This window comes from Lasioglossum baleicum, chromosome 1 (genome assembly GCF_051020765.1).
Source record: "Lasioglossum baleicum chromosome 1, iyLasBale1, whole genome shotgun sequence".
Classification (NCBI taxonomy): Eukaryota; Metazoa; Arthropoda; class Insecta; order Hymenoptera; family Halictidae; genus Lasioglossum; species Lasioglossum baleicum.
In genome coordinates this window covers 18,784,050-18,798,081 of record NC_134929.1, presented here as the reverse complement: position 1 = coordinate 18,798,081, position 14,032 = coordinate 18,784,050, and the positions used below count along the sequence as shown (strand labels likewise).

Genomic DNA, 14,032 nt, shown 5'->3' with positions numbered 1-14,032 from the left:
GTTCGACGAGGATTCCGACGATCCTAACGACACCAGCCCCACCGGGACCTCCGAGAAGAACTTCCTGAACCGGTTAAGGATCAAACGGCGCAGCATGAAATTGCTCAGCTTCCTAAGCGGGAAGTCCTCGGACAGGTCACAGGAGGAACGCGCCACCAGACTCCTCAGGATGTACATGCCCGAGAAAGGACCCAAAGCACAAAACACTATTTCTATTCATCATACGTCCAGGGAGAGGCGATTCTGGAAACTAAGGAGTCGCAGGCGAACAAATTCCTCCTAAGGGTGAGAGGTGTTGTCGACTTCCGAACCAACCGGAAGAAGGACGAGGAGCAGGGCCGTCATGTTGTTATTAGGACTTCCAGTATTCCGCGTTATCCAACTTTTTTCAATTCTACTTAAGCATGTACCAGAGGTCGAACATTGTTTTTTCATAGGATCTAGCGTAACCGTACGGTAATTAGGTTTACGAATTTCGAGTCTAGACTTGTACAACGGAGCCGGGAACTGTCGACACACTGGATTCTCGAGTTTCGAATGTTGTTGATGTTTGGACAATTACAAATTCCTAGAAAAGAATTGTGCTAACGTTCGGTTTGGTTTTAAGTATTTGAAAGAAAGTAGCGGAAGCTTATTTTGCAAGTTCCGGGAGCACATCTTCGGTAATTATCCAATAAAAAAAAGATATGATACGCTAATCAGGAAAATATTTTCCTCACAGTTTTTGTGATTCAACTTACAGTAGGTGATATCATCTTCAAAAACCAAGAAGCAATTAAATCTGTATAAAGAAATTGCCGATTTTTCAAAGATTGGAGGTTTGGTGTGTCGATGTTTTTTTGGAACCACGGTATCTCTTCGTCCCGTGACGTGGTCGAGAAATGTAAATCAGTACTTTACCCGACCGACGGGGTCGGTTAGCCGATTATGAAACTTTCGGAGCGTTTAAAGAGTTTTGCGTCCTATATCGTAGCAAGCTTGTCGGATTATCGACGGAATGGTTTCTCCACCCCTGACCCCTTCCTCGAAAAACGAGAAATGCGAAACGGCCTAGAAAAGTGTGGTTCGCCGTCGGGAAACGTGGTATCTTCGAGGCTTTTCGATCACGTACGACTGCCCGTTACGATCCTAGTATCGCTCATTAACCATTAGGACACCACGATATTTCGATTTACTTTCGCGTTTCGGAACACCGTAACTTAACACTTAAGTAGGTCCGCACGACTGACCCAAAGCGGCACTCATCTTCCACGAATAGAACTCTGCTCGGATAAATACAAGATCAGGAAAATAAAAAAGAAAAAACGTTGCGAAACGAGGGGAGAGAAAGAAAAACGATGAGATTTTAACATTCCTGTTGGTAGGTTGTAACGTGGCCACACACGGCCTCAATCAACACGCAAATAAAGTATATTATTTGTTCAATGGCCTCGTTTATTTACCCTCTAGCGGCGCGGTGGACAATGGTAACTCACTATGTACAGGGTGCGTTCATTTTAGAGCTGCAATTATCATCCTACTCTTTTATGTTGGAACTGTGATACTGAACAACGGGTATAGTAATGATTAGTTGTTTAAAACATTACTTGTTTTTCCCTATTACAGTGGTACTCGTCACTAGACTGCGGATCTTCATGCATTTATAGCAAAATTGAGAAGATGGAGTTCAAAATTGTTGAAAAATTTTAAAAATTAAAATCATTAAAGAAAAAAATAACATTCAAGTTAGTTTCTATTTCTTGCAATCGATGCAGACTCGTCACTCATAGAGAAATAAATATAAATTGTTCTATTATCGCTACTCCACTATAAACATACTCGCACAGGTTTTCTGCAGCTCCAACGCAAACGTACCGTAACACATTGACAACCGGGTCGACATTGATACATTCGCTTTTGCGCCAAAAGATCAAATATTACAAAAAGCTACTTTCTATCGAGGAGTCTATTGGTCAACGCGTTCGAGTGTACGATTTACAATTTTACAAGTCTGCAGATAAATTATATAAGTATCCCCTTGATCCATTGGAGCCTAAGCTTCTCGGATATAGTTTCATTGTCCAATCTTTTCATACTGTTCTTAAAACTCTCTGTCGCCTCTACTCTAGCGGGATCCAGTTTGCCTCCGATGTGAAGTGTCCCGTTTTCATGGAAGTAATACTCTGTGGAATCGTTCACGTCGAACGGCTCGTCGGGTAACTTAACTGGGACGATCTTGATCAGATGCTTCACTTTCCAAAGCAGTCTGCACATTTCCGGCGTGTTTTTTACAAACGTCGGCTCCCTACCCTTGGAAAGTAATTATCGTAATTATAATAATAGTACAGATGTCATTTTGTAGAGAAAACCTTGATGATTTCGATGACCTTGAAATACAACGTCGAGGTCGATGCTTCTGTTATTTTAGCAGGAGCTTATCAAGTTTAACCTAATCTAGATTGCATCTGAATCTGATCCCAATTTAATCTGGACCAAACCCAGATCTTGGCGTTGATGTCAACAATGGAACCTATCGGGGATGCGATTATGTGTATTGTGCCTGGAGAAAGTTTGTTGCGATTGTGCGAATCAGGGAAAAGCAGAAGTGACAGAAATTATTACATACATAGTGTAGATTATGTATAGATAGACAATGATCTCAATGGACGTCTCATCGACGTATTTCAAGATCATCGAAATTGGTGAAGTATCCCACCCATTTCGCATAATCACCATAAGCTCTTACCACTTCCTTTAATCCTATTTCCAAGAGGATATCTTTGTCCCACCAAGGATTGCCTTTGAAAGGTTTCACTCTGGTAATCATGAAAATTTTCGCCGGTGTGACCGGTGGATCGACATGGTTCTTGTTGCTGGAATATAAAATTTCTTAAAGTCGAACAATAACAACGAGCAAGCATTGTTTATCAAGTTTATTACCGTGGGTAGTATTTCACTAGATCATATTTGACAACATCGTCTTTCCATATTCTCAAATCACGATGACGGTGACGAACAAACGTTAATAGAACACTTGTCGGTCGATTTGCCATTATAATATATAATATTATATGTATCTCTCGTGATAGACTAGGTTATGAAATCTTGTGTTTTCCACATGCACGTTTGGTTAGTTAGCCTTTATATAATTTAGTTCTGAATCTACTGCTAGATGGCGTCGTTACCGACCTGGTCTCTGTCGGTAACATTTGGCTAACAATTTAAGCGTTTTCTCGCTGCATGAAATGGCGCTGTACGGACGTTTAGGAAGCGCAAATAATTCGTGCCGGAATTTGCATTGCGTCTTATGGGGAAAGCAGTACGAATGGGCACGAATCATTTGCTGCTGCATAGTTTAAAACATGTAAACAATAGGATCATATCGTAACTCAGAGACACTCCTTTGAGATAAATACTGTTGTAAATAAAAGATTGTATAACTCATAGTAATTTCAGTATCAAACTACTGAGATGCATAATTATAAAATATAATTTTACTTACCAGTTACAAACAATAACAACATGAACTTACGAGAACCAAAGAAGAAACGACGGATTAAAGTAAAAGAACAGCCTCAGTTTCCAATTGTGATAGGTGACAAAAATGAGTGGGTAACTTACACTGCTTACCTCACAGAAGTAGGATCATGTATAATTAATCCAAATGAAATCGCTGCTGTGCATTCCATGGTAACTATAGCTTATCAGCATATGTGTTTATCAGGATAAGCGTAGGTGCATTTCGTAAAAATTAATTTGTCTGTTTAGGGATACTTTGGCAAAGGCTCACTGTCACGTGGTTTTCCTTCGTTTGGAAAAGCACGATACGGAGCACCTCCTGTTATAAGAAACAGACAGTGGGTTCGCAGACAAGATTGGGTAAAACAATTCAATGAACTTAATATAGGACCAAATAATAGTAAAGATATTACTTCGGAAGAAAATAAATGCAAATCTTCTAATATCGTAGACCTTGAAGATGGAGAAACTTCTTCGAAAAGTTTAGAAATTGAAAGTACACCGGACATAATTGAAATAGACACAAACGTTGATCCTTCTGACAAAAATCAAGAAGAGTCATGCGATAAGGAAATAGAAATTAGTCAAATAAGTCTCGATTCTACGAGAGAAGATGACGTATGTGTCATTGTAAATAAAAATATTAATGAAAAGTCTGAAAGTACTGAAAGTAATGTTAAAGACTCTATTGAAAGTGAAGAGAAAGAAGAGTCGTATTATTTAGAAGCCTTTGATTTTAAAGGGGATTTATGTATCCCAAACGACGATACCGATGTTCAAAATAAGTTACTCATCTTGCCAGACAGCGACTCGGAGACTGAAAATTATTTAAAAAATATAAAGCCCAAGGTTGAAAGCGGAAGTTTTCCTGTGCAAGAAACTCTCCATCTTACATTTGAAGAAACATTCTTTCTTTTATATGGCTTAGGATGTTTAAATCTGATAGACTTTGATGGTAATTTATTAGACATTGATAGCGCTTGGCATTTCTTTTGTAAAGCCGATAAAAGTTTCGTACAGAAATATGTTGTATACCACTATTTTCGAAGCAAAGGATGGGTTGTAAAGCCTGGCTTGAAATATGGTGGAGACTTTTGTTAGTATCCATTTAATTAAGCAAAGAATCAAATAGAAAGTATACTTGCAAATAACAGATTTTAATATTTCAGTGTTGTATAAACAAGGACCACCGTTTTATCATGCATCATACATTGTAATAGTGGATGTTGTAGAAGTAGATTCATTAATCAGAGACGAAAGTAAATCTATGCATAAACCAACGTGGAATAATTTATTTGGATTAGAACGATTATCTGAGACTGCGGCAAAGGTAACGAATTTACATGTTTCTTGTTCTATTTCTTTCTTAAATAAAAGCTACCTGAAACTTCAGTTTGTCCTCTTAATTTAGGAAATATTATTCGCTCAAGTATTGTGGCCATCCTCGGTTTTGCAAAGTTCAAACTCACTTTGCGTGGATAGTTTATCCGAGTTTTCTGTAAAAGAATTATTGTGGAGAAGGTGGAATCCCAAAAATAATAGAGACGAAGATGACGCTGATTATGATTCGTGGTAACAGTATATGAAACGTGTTTATTAATTTTTCAAATAAATGCGTCTACATCGTAGCTCTGGGATACATTTTTTAGAAAATCGTGTACCTAGTTTTATTGTTCTTGTTGCAAGAAATCAGTAGCTTGATTAAACAGGAGGTAATAAATCATAAAACGATCATTTGTTATTTGTACATTACAGAATTATAATATATCTCTAAGCTATCATTTGTTAAAGAACAATAAAATTTATGAGGATTTCAATTGTGAGAATCTTGATTTATTAGGCACACCAGTCGATCGAAATCTTTTTCTATCCTCTAAATATTGTTGCGTACATTCTTCTCTGAACTTTTCGTCGGCGTACCATTTTGTCAAGCATGATTTTAAAACAGAATTTTCATTTCTACATTTAACGACCATCAAGACATTATTATCCGCACAACATTTCGAAAATTCTAAAAATAAAGCATATGGACAATAATGGACAATAATGGACAATAATAATCATTTTCAACTATGATATTACCCTGAACTTCTGTTTGACATTTTTCTGTTCTCGCTTTCTCTCGCATTAATTGCGGTATAAGTACATCTGTCTCTACTCTTCTTAACGTTGTGTCGTTAGGATCACCTATAAAACACGTCTAAACAAAGTATAATGCCAACAATATTAACAAAATCGTGTCATCATTGGCTGAAATTTTGCAAATAGCTTCAGTTTACATAAAAACAATGTTTGCGAGAAGGATTATCAGCGATTCAAAATTTAGTATCGCTCCCTGAAATTTGAAAAACTATACTTCAAGTTCGCTGAAATTCTGAAAACAGGTTCTTTTTAGGTAAAAAGTCTAGGTTTGGGTTTTTTAAAATTTTAGATCATAACTTTAGAGTCTTCAAAAATCCTTCTCGTAAGCATCGTTTTATACAACATGAGACAATCTTCAAAATTTCAGAAGGTTCTGAAGGTTTTCCAAAGTTTCGCTTTGGTTAGAAATATTATACATATTTACATAATTATTTTATGCATTTATGGCAAAAATGAGTACTTATGTAGGTATAATTTAAAACAGCAAAGCCATTAGAAAAATTTAAAAATACTGTTGCATTATTTTCAACCTATTAAACATATTAGGAAAGAATATAAATTTCGTTCCAGTTTGTTGCAATTCAGACAGAAAATTTCTGTTTTGCATAAAGATTCGCTGTTTATTTATACATAAAAGATTGAAAAAATTCAAGAATGTTGTAATGTTGCTTTTAAAGTAACAAAATCGGTGATGAAATCGATGTTTATGTTATTCCTGCTTCTCACAATCGATGCAAAACATTTTTATTTTGCATCAAGATCCGCAATCTATGTACTCATAACCTAGAACTTCATAACCTCGTTTCATCGTGAATGAAATTTAACTCGATTTTTGCTTTGCGCATTTACTCTTTTCATCTATAGTGTACTAATTTTTCAAAATTACCTAAATTATGCGGTCCTTCACTAAGTTTCGGAGAAAGCAGCGAATGTTCTAGTTTAGTGTCCATGATTATTGCGCATTCACTGTGATTCACTGTTCTCTGCTGTTCTCATTGAAAAAGACTGTGAACCGTGAAGTATATAGTATATATAGTTGAAGTACAGTCAAGTACAGTGCAGTACAGTGAGTACAGTGTCTGTATCAGTCTGTATGTCTGTATTCAGTATTCTGTAAACGGTAAGGTAAGTCAGTGTCAGTCCCTATAGGCCACGCTCGTGAGTGTGCACATTTGAGAGTTGTCAATACGCTGGTTCGTAAACCTATAGACAAAAGTTGTTTGATAGTGTGGACAAACCATAAATTATATTATTTACAGTCGGTGATCTAATATAATAGGTAAGGAAAAAGAATAGTAAAGAAATTGAATATTTTTCAAATGATTTGAAAGATTTCTTGACGCGTAAGTGACAAACTTAACCTCACCAAACATGTATGTAAATATGTTCAACGCGTCTGTTTAATCAACAATTATGTTTTTTATCGTTGATCAGCGATTATGCATATTCTTAATATTTTCAGAAACGTTTCAGAGATAAAAGATCAAGAAGAATGGAGCGGCTTTTAAGATTAGGCGGATGTATGTCAGGTGTGAATCATGGATCTCCTTCCTCGGATGCTCCGGTTGTTGACACCGCTGAGCAGGTAAAATTAATTTATTAACAAATGAAAATTAAACATTTTTTTCGACCTAGAATAATTCCATTCTATATTAATTTTTTTTTGTATGAATATGAAATTGATATAATATCTCATACACTACTTAAATGTTTAGTAATTGGTTAGACAAAAGATTTTATGACAAAAATGAGTGGATGTAAATTAAAACAGTAAGAACATTAAGACGATATGAGAACGCCCATATGTAATTTTCAATTTATCAAAATTGTTACAGATATAAAGAAATTTTTACATAGTTCCTGCATCTTGTAATTGACGAAGAAATACTACTAATAAATAATGAAAGAATGGTTAATGTATTATTACAATGTTTCTAGGTGTACATATCATCGTTAGCACTTTTAAAAATGCTTAAACATGGACGGGCTGGTGTACCGATGGAAGTGATGGGATTGATGCTTGGAGAATTTGTTGACGACTACACTGTTCGTGTGATTGATGTATTCGCTATGCCTCAGACAGGAACTGTAAGAACAAATATTGTTCTATTAGGTTGTTGCATACGAGATGTCCAACTCTAAACTTATAATTTGTTTATAATTGTACTCTCTTCTATACACTTAGGGAGTCAGTGTAGAAGCAGTTGATCCAGTATTTCAAGCGAAGATGTTAGAGATGCTTAAACAGACTGGTAGACCAGAAATGGTTGTAGGATGGTATCATTCCCATCCAGGATTTGGTTGCTGGTTGTCGGGCGTAGATATCAATACACAGCAATCTTTCGAAGCCCTTAGCGAAAGAGCTGTGGCTGTTGTAATCGATCCTATACAGTCTGTGAAAGGGAAAGTTGTTATCGACGCATTTAGACTAATTAATCCAAACATGATGGTAATTATTTCTCACTAGATCATTTTTGAATTCATGAACATGTATAACTATGATGTGTTACAGGTTTTGGGACAAGAACCTCGTCAAACCACATCCAACTTAGGCCATCTACAGAAACATTCTGTTCAAGCTTTAATTCATGGTTTAAATCGTCATTATTATAGCATTAGCATCAACTATCGCAAAAATGAATTAGAACAGAAAATGCTGTTAAATCTGCACAAGAAAACATGGATGGACGGTCTTACACTTGCCGAGTATTCTGAACACAGTAGGCTCAATGAGAACATTGTGTCTGAAATGCTCGAACTTGCCAAAAACTATAATAAGGTAAAATATCATATTAAAAATATGTTCAGGGTAAAATAAAAATTTCTTAAATTTATTCCGATTTGCAGGCGTTAGAAGACGAAGAGAAAATGACGCCCGAACAATTAGCTATAAAGAACGTGGGCAAACAGGATCCAAAACGACATTTAGAAGAGAAAGTGGACACACTCATGACTGCAAACATTGTTCAATGTCTGGGAGCTATGCTCGATACCGTTGTATTCAAATAACTATTTCTTAAAAGAACATTCGCAATATAATATTAAAAATATATACATCTTTTTAAAATGTGTTCGTAATCTGTACCCAGAAATAGTGGATGCAATACAGAAATGTTTTTTTGGTATATTTTTTGTTTAAATTGAACAGATTAAAAGATCTATAAATACATATTTATATAATTTTTATTTAAAGTATTCGTAAAGTTTCGCGGACGTTCAGACACTATATATAACTTATAACGTCTGTTAAAACAAAATATACATGTCTGAAATAAATGCTTGCATAGAATGGTAATGTTAGGTGATACAGAATTTTGATGTTTCGAGATGTTGCACATTTATAGGGAATTAAAAAAATAGTGTCGCATTAAGATTATTTGCAAGAGTAGGACCATTCGCTATGTACATGTGCCGATACAAATTTCATACATCGTATCGTTATACACCTTCAGCAAAGAAAACTTAACTTCGACAGTAATATTTATTGTAATTTTACTTTTTCCATTCATAAAAAATAATACAGTATTACTGTAAGTTAAGTTTCAAAGTACAATCTAAGTAATCACTAAATGTTAATAGTTTGCTTTACGATCTGTACAAGTTTACAGACATATAAAATACATATTCTCTTCAATCTAATGCAGTGGAAAATATGTATCAAAGAAGATAAATTTCTCTAAAAATTCAATCCTGTAAAATCAGATTTACTTTTTTGTAAATGGTCTCTGTGTTGAAGATTTTTCTGTTCTTGAATGAACGAGATCACGTGTTTTTTCTGTAAGTTTATGGAACGATCATGATGCTCTGTAAAACAATTACATTGTTTTCAGCTTGAAGTTGGGGCTTCTTGATCTTTTTCTTTCTTTTTCTTCTTCTTCTTCTTCTCTTCCTTTAATGACGTTTCCTGTAGAGAAAAATAGTAGTTAATATTTTATGCTTTTCAGTAAAGTTTCAAATAACTTCACCTCGATTGTGCCTTCGGTGCTCATTGCTATTGATTCGTCTAATTCGGATTCTGTCTTGTCCTTCTTCTTTTTCTTCTTTTTGTCTTTCTTTTCCTTCTTCTTTTCTTTGGGCGATACTGTTTCTGGATCTTCAACTTTTTCTTCTTTCACAGGACTATCGGCCGAAGTTGGCGGTATTGTTTCTTCCCATTTGCGTTTTTTCGCAGCGGCATCAGCAACTCCGTTCTCTTCAGCCTGAGAGAGAACAAAATTTTAATCATTTCATTTTGTAAAAACAAGTGAACATATAATGATTACCTTAACTGCATTTGTAGAAAAGTCTGTATAATTAGATAACCAATCTGCAGGTGTATTCTCATTTGGTTTCCCGTGTTTATCTAATTTTCCTTCGACGATCATGCGCTTTTTAATAGATGCTTTGGGTCCCAGACCCCATTTTCTTGGATACGCATCCCTTTCCATAATAACTCTTTTTATTTTTGCAGCTACACCATGATCGCAAGTGGTCATTGTAGGAGATGTCATTAATGCTATGCCTGCAAAAATCAAATTAGTTATTTAGTTACACTGTAAAAACGAGGATACTGAAATATGTTTTAAGCGATCTACAAATAATGTACGGCTTTGCTATATTACTTTGAAAATCTATTTACCAAGTGCTATAGCTTCGCCTTTAGTTGTTACTATTACAATTTCCTGGTTCAACTCTATGCCATCATCGTACATCAGTATACCGGGCAGCATAATTTTAGCTCCATAGCAGATAGCATTTACCTATCGATGTAATTGCATAGATGGTTTATACAGGTATGTGTTTCTCTACTATCAATTTTACTTTTAAACCTTATGTAGCCAACCAAGATGTGTAGATCATTTTAAACCTTTTGTATTTAACATATTTGCATAAATTCTCATTTTAAGGGGGTAGATTCGCGTTTCCAAGATACAAGGGTGCAGATGTTTCTTATTTCTCGATGATGGAAAGATGGAGGTTTTCGGTAGTCGAAAGCGCTAGATAAAAGATCAGTCTGGGCCGTGATCGTCCTCAAAAGTCCTATTTTTACGTTTACGAGGCGTAATTTGCATTATTCGGAAGCATACAGCTGCTCATGCAGCTATTTTTATAAAGCTGTGACAGTTTTATGCTTCCGAATACTAAAAATAGCTTTTGGCTACTGAAAACCCTCATATCTTTGCATTATCGAGAAATAAGAAACGATCCTAGAAACGAGTCTACTCCCTTAAGACTATAAATTCATATATTATCGAGCAAAGAATGGACATTCAGAGAAATGTTGTCATATTTTTAGAGGAACATTAACAAATTGTTGAAAGAAATGTAATAAATGGATACCTGGTTGGCTACACAAGGGTTAAGAATCAAACAGGAATACATACCGCGCTATCTTTCATGATAATTCTCTTATGATTTACAAGAAGAGCTTCCAGAGGTTTGATCACTCTCCTCAAGTACGATTCATCCCCATGGTTTTCATACAACCATTGAGCATCGAGTATATCGTGCATTGTAACCAATCCATCTTTCTCAGATTGTACTCCCGAACGATTTCTACGTAGTTCTTGCATTTGACAACCAGTGCCTAAGAAGAGGCCAAGGTGAACGCAAATAGTTCTAATATAAGAACCAGCCTCGCAACTAACTTTGAATACTCCCATATTTCGTTCGTCATCGTAGTCCAGGAACCAACTGTCGTAGACTGTTCTAACACGAAGCTGACGCTTCACTGCAGATATTAACGGAGGTCGTTGAAACAATGCACCTCGTAGTTTCTCTAGCGCTTGACTCACCTAGACCAATCGTACAAAATTAATTTAGTTTTAGAGAATGAGTACTTCATACGAAATGAAACATTGCAATTACCTTCTGTAGACTTTCGGGTGCAGAGTGTAATTTAAAAACTGCAACGTACTCTTTTCCAGCAGATTGCTGTGACTTAGCTAATCTAGTTGCTCTATCGATACACACTATTAAACAACCAGATACTTTAGGATCCAACGTACCGGAATGACCAGTCTTTTCTACTTTTAAAATTCTCTTTATCCATGCTACAACCTCGTGCGACGATGGATTGCAAGGTTTATCAAGATTGATGCATCCGGATTTTACGTACTCCGATAAAGTACGATGTAACGGTGTCGAGCCACTGGTTAAGGGAGTGAAATGTTTTGTTCGCGTGAGCAGTTTATCGAAATTCTGAAATAAGATTTACTTAATTTTTAGTTGTCCCTCAATAAAAATCATTACTAGACTGTGGATCTTTACGAAAAATAAAAATTGTCTGCGAACTTCTACAATTTAGAATTTCATCTACTAAATTTTGCTATAAACACATAACAATCCGCAGTCTAATCATTACAATTGGTTTATCGCATTACATACTTTAAACAAAAGAGGCCAATCCTTGTATTCAAGCTTTACAACCGCATCAGAAGGTTCGATCTCACATTTCATCGCCACTTGCATCTCCCCAAGCGACTTCTTCTTGCTCTTCTTTTTGCTTTGATCTGCAAAACAGAAGCAAAAGTTAACCTATAGAATTTTTGTAATATTCACTCCGCGAGCCAAGTAATATTGCGCGGAGTCTATGTATTTACGGGGAGCAGTGATTTTATCATAATGTAAATGCAGTTAGTAGGCATAACACGTTGTACTTAAAGTAGTATCATTAATCGGGACTCCAGATCAGCATGGAAGCACGTGTTTACCGCTATGATTTCAGGTAACACTTGTATTAAAAAGAGAACGTCTTTTAGTTTTAGAATCGTTTTAAGTTAAGCTAATAAGCACAACATGGCATGTGTTACATTAACTAAGGTAACAAACATATTAATTAAACAACAATTACCACTTTCTGCCATTATTAAGCGAGTAGAACCAACACGTGTACTCGAAGTAAACCAGTAAACCGACGGGGCACCAAACACGCGGGAGCGTCTTGGAGCGCTTGGAGCGTCAGCGTCATTAACGTCATGAACTTCGTGCAATATAGATTCACTATAAATAGAAAAGAAGTATTTCAATGTATATATTATAAAATTGTTATTATGGTTATTATACAATGTTGCAAGATACTCAAAGAAAATGTTTATACATTTGAAATGTAGCAATGTAGTGCAATGTAAATATGAGAATGCAATATGCAATTGTAAACGTACTCATGAGTATTTATATCCAACGATAGAACAGTACCGTTGCGCGCAGCTTGGAAGATGGTGGAGGCGCAGCGAGCCTATCATTTCTCACTCCACTATCCACTCCCCACTTTCTTGAACCAATTAGGACGAAGATGCGCAGCGACGAACGAAAACTGGTCTTCACACGATACTGTTCCGTTATAGACATGTCATGAACTTCCTGCAATATAGATTACCATAGAAAAGAAATATTTCAATATATTATAAAACAATGTTAGTTGTTGCTGTCTGATGCTATATGTATATACAAAGTTGCAAGATGCTCGAAGAAAATTACCATATATATATATATATATATGAGAATGCATTTATAACAACAATGAGCACGTATATATATATATATACCCAGACAGCACACCGGCTCGATTTTAGCCGGGCTCGAGCCCAGGGCCTGCCGGCCAGGCCGGTGTTCGGCCGATTTGTAAGATTGCAAGGGTGCGGGATTCGCGTTCTCATTTCGTGATAATACAAACACGGGTTTTTTCAATAGTCAAAAACGCCAGATAAAGGTCAATCTAGGCAGCAATCGCCCTCAAAGGTCTTATTTATTAACTTATTATACTTTTGTCGGTAAAAAGGGAGACTGCTATGCATTTGCACAGTACTGCCACATTTATGCGACCCAATGCGACCCGCCCTGTGTCGCGCATGCGCGAGAAAAGTTGGGCTCAATCGAAGCACTGATTGGCCACATTAGTGTGATACCGTGCTGCCCTCTCAAAAACAGGCTGAATCCCAGCCCGGCCGGCAGGCCCTGGACTCGTGCCCCTGCAGGTGATATTCGCGCCATTTTGTGCACAGGTGCCCGGCTGAAATCGAGCCGGTGTGCCGTCTGGGTAGATACATTGAATATTATATTTACTTCCCCTTAGGGTTATGTTCATTCGTAAACTAAAGGAATATATTTTTTTAATAAATTAACCAAACTTTTATAACTGAATAACAATTATTTATTTAAAACTTTTACTAAGAAAAATATTTGATATTGTCGAAATGAAAAACTAAAACAGAATAAATGAAAAGAATAACAGGAAAAGCAGAGTAACATAAACAATATAAAAAAAACGCTGTCGCATGGCAACGCCGAACGATAATAAATAAAGGAGGAAACAAAAGGACCGCCTATTCAATCAAAACATAGAATATATAGATAATATATAGATTGGTCGCGGCATTTGTGTTTCCTCCTTCTCGAGGCGCCTGAGGTGCCA

The 14,032-nt window shown here is 36.2% G+C and overlaps 5 protein-coding genes across 9 annotated transcripts; 2 read left to right on the top strand and 3 right to left on the bottom strand.

The window, feature by feature from the left end:
• Nucleotides 1–1,411: 1,411 nt before the first annotated feature.
• Nucleotides 1,412–3,136, bottom strand: Mrpl30 (mitochondrial ribosomal protein L30). The gene is made up of 3 exons (XM_076433094.1): nucleotides 2,920–3,136; nucleotides 2,726–2,852; nucleotides 1,412–2,289 (listed from the first exon to the last, which is right to left on the bottom strand). Exons 1-3 carry the CDS (start codon nucleotides 3,030–3,032, stop codon nucleotides 2,002–2,004), a joined length of 528 nt encoding a protein of 175 aa, XP_076289209.1. The 5' UTR covers nucleotides 3,033–3,136; the 3' UTR covers nucleotides 1,412–2,001.
• A 119-nt stretch (nucleotides 3,137–3,255) lies between these two features.
• On the top strand, nucleotides 3,256–5,315 carry LOC143213277 (uncharacterized). 3 transcript variants are annotated; one of them, XM_076432985.1, is made up of 5 exons: nucleotides 3,256–3,399; nucleotides 3,485–3,669; nucleotides 3,748–4,594; nucleotides 4,668–4,828; nucleotides 4,910–5,315. In XM_076432985.1, exons 2-5 carry the CDS (start codon nucleotides 3,502–3,504, stop codon nucleotides 5,072–5,074), a joined length of 1,341 nt encoding a protein of 446 aa, XP_076289100.1. In that variant the 5' UTR covers nucleotides 3,256–3,399; nucleotides 3,485–3,501; the 3' UTR covers nucleotides 5,075–5,315. The 3 variants fall into 3 exon arrangements, with proteins under 3 accessions (XP_076289100.1, XP_076289105.1, XP_076289094.1); XM_076432990.1 differs by having other exon boundaries at nucleotides 3,294–3,669; nucleotides 3,748–4,453; XM_076432979.1 differs by having other exon boundaries at nucleotides 3,297–3,669.
• LOC143213347 (COX assembly mitochondrial protein homolog) lies at nucleotides 5,059–6,632 on the bottom strand. The gene is made up of 3 exons (XM_076433106.1): nucleotides 6,527–6,632; nucleotides 5,581–5,685; nucleotides 5,059–5,509 (listed from the first exon to the last, which is right to left on the bottom strand). The coding sequence occupies exons 1-3, from the start codon at nucleotides 6,588–6,590 to the stop codon at nucleotides 5,301–5,303; spliced, it is 378 nt and encodes a 125-aa protein (XP_076289221.1). The 5' UTR covers nucleotides 6,591–6,632; the 3' UTR covers nucleotides 5,059–5,300.
• Nucleotides 6,633–6,739: 107 nt separating this feature from the next.
• Nucleotides 6,740–8,689, top strand: LOC143213313 (26S proteasome non-ATPase regulatory subunit 14-like). Of its 2 annotated transcripts, none has more exons than XM_076433061.1 (6): nucleotides 6,740–7,013; nucleotides 7,103–7,225; nucleotides 7,579–7,728; nucleotides 7,826–8,089; nucleotides 8,153–8,419; nucleotides 8,488–8,689. In XM_076433061.1, the coding sequence occupies exons 2-6, from the start codon at nucleotides 7,133–7,135 to the stop codon at nucleotides 8,647–8,649; spliced, it is 936 nt and encodes a 311-aa protein (XP_076289176.1). In that variant the 5' UTR covers nucleotides 6,740–7,013; nucleotides 7,103–7,132; the 3' UTR covers nucleotides 8,650–8,689. The 2 variants fall into 2 exon arrangements, with proteins under 2 accessions (XP_076289176.1, XP_076289168.1); XM_076433053.1 differs by having other exon boundaries at nucleotides 6,741–6,919.
• Nucleotides 7,893–12,621, bottom strand: LOC143213269 (H/ACA ribonucleoprotein complex subunit 4-like). 2 transcript variants are annotated; one of them, XR_013009931.1, is made up of 9 exons: nucleotides 12,473–12,621; nucleotides 12,007–12,131; nucleotides 11,488–11,820; nucleotides 11,004–11,414; nucleotides 10,259–10,379; nucleotides 9,903–10,141; nucleotides 9,606–9,839; nucleotides 9,349–9,544; nucleotides 7,893–8,033 (listed from the first exon to the last, which is right to left on the bottom strand). XR_013009931.1 is itself a non-coding variant. In XM_076432966.1 (9 exons), the coding sequence occupies exons 1-8, from the start codon at nucleotides 12,483–12,485 to the stop codon at nucleotides 9,467–9,469; spliced, it is 1,554 nt and encodes a 517-aa protein (XP_076289081.1). In that variant the 5' UTR covers nucleotides 12,486–12,621; the 3' UTR covers nucleotides 7,893–8,033; nucleotides 9,460–9,466. The 2 variants fall into 2 exon arrangements, 1 of the variants encoding a protein (XP_076289081.1); XM_076432966.1 differs by having other exon boundaries at nucleotides 9,460–9,544.
• Nucleotides 12,622–14,032: the final 1,411 nt, after the last annotated feature.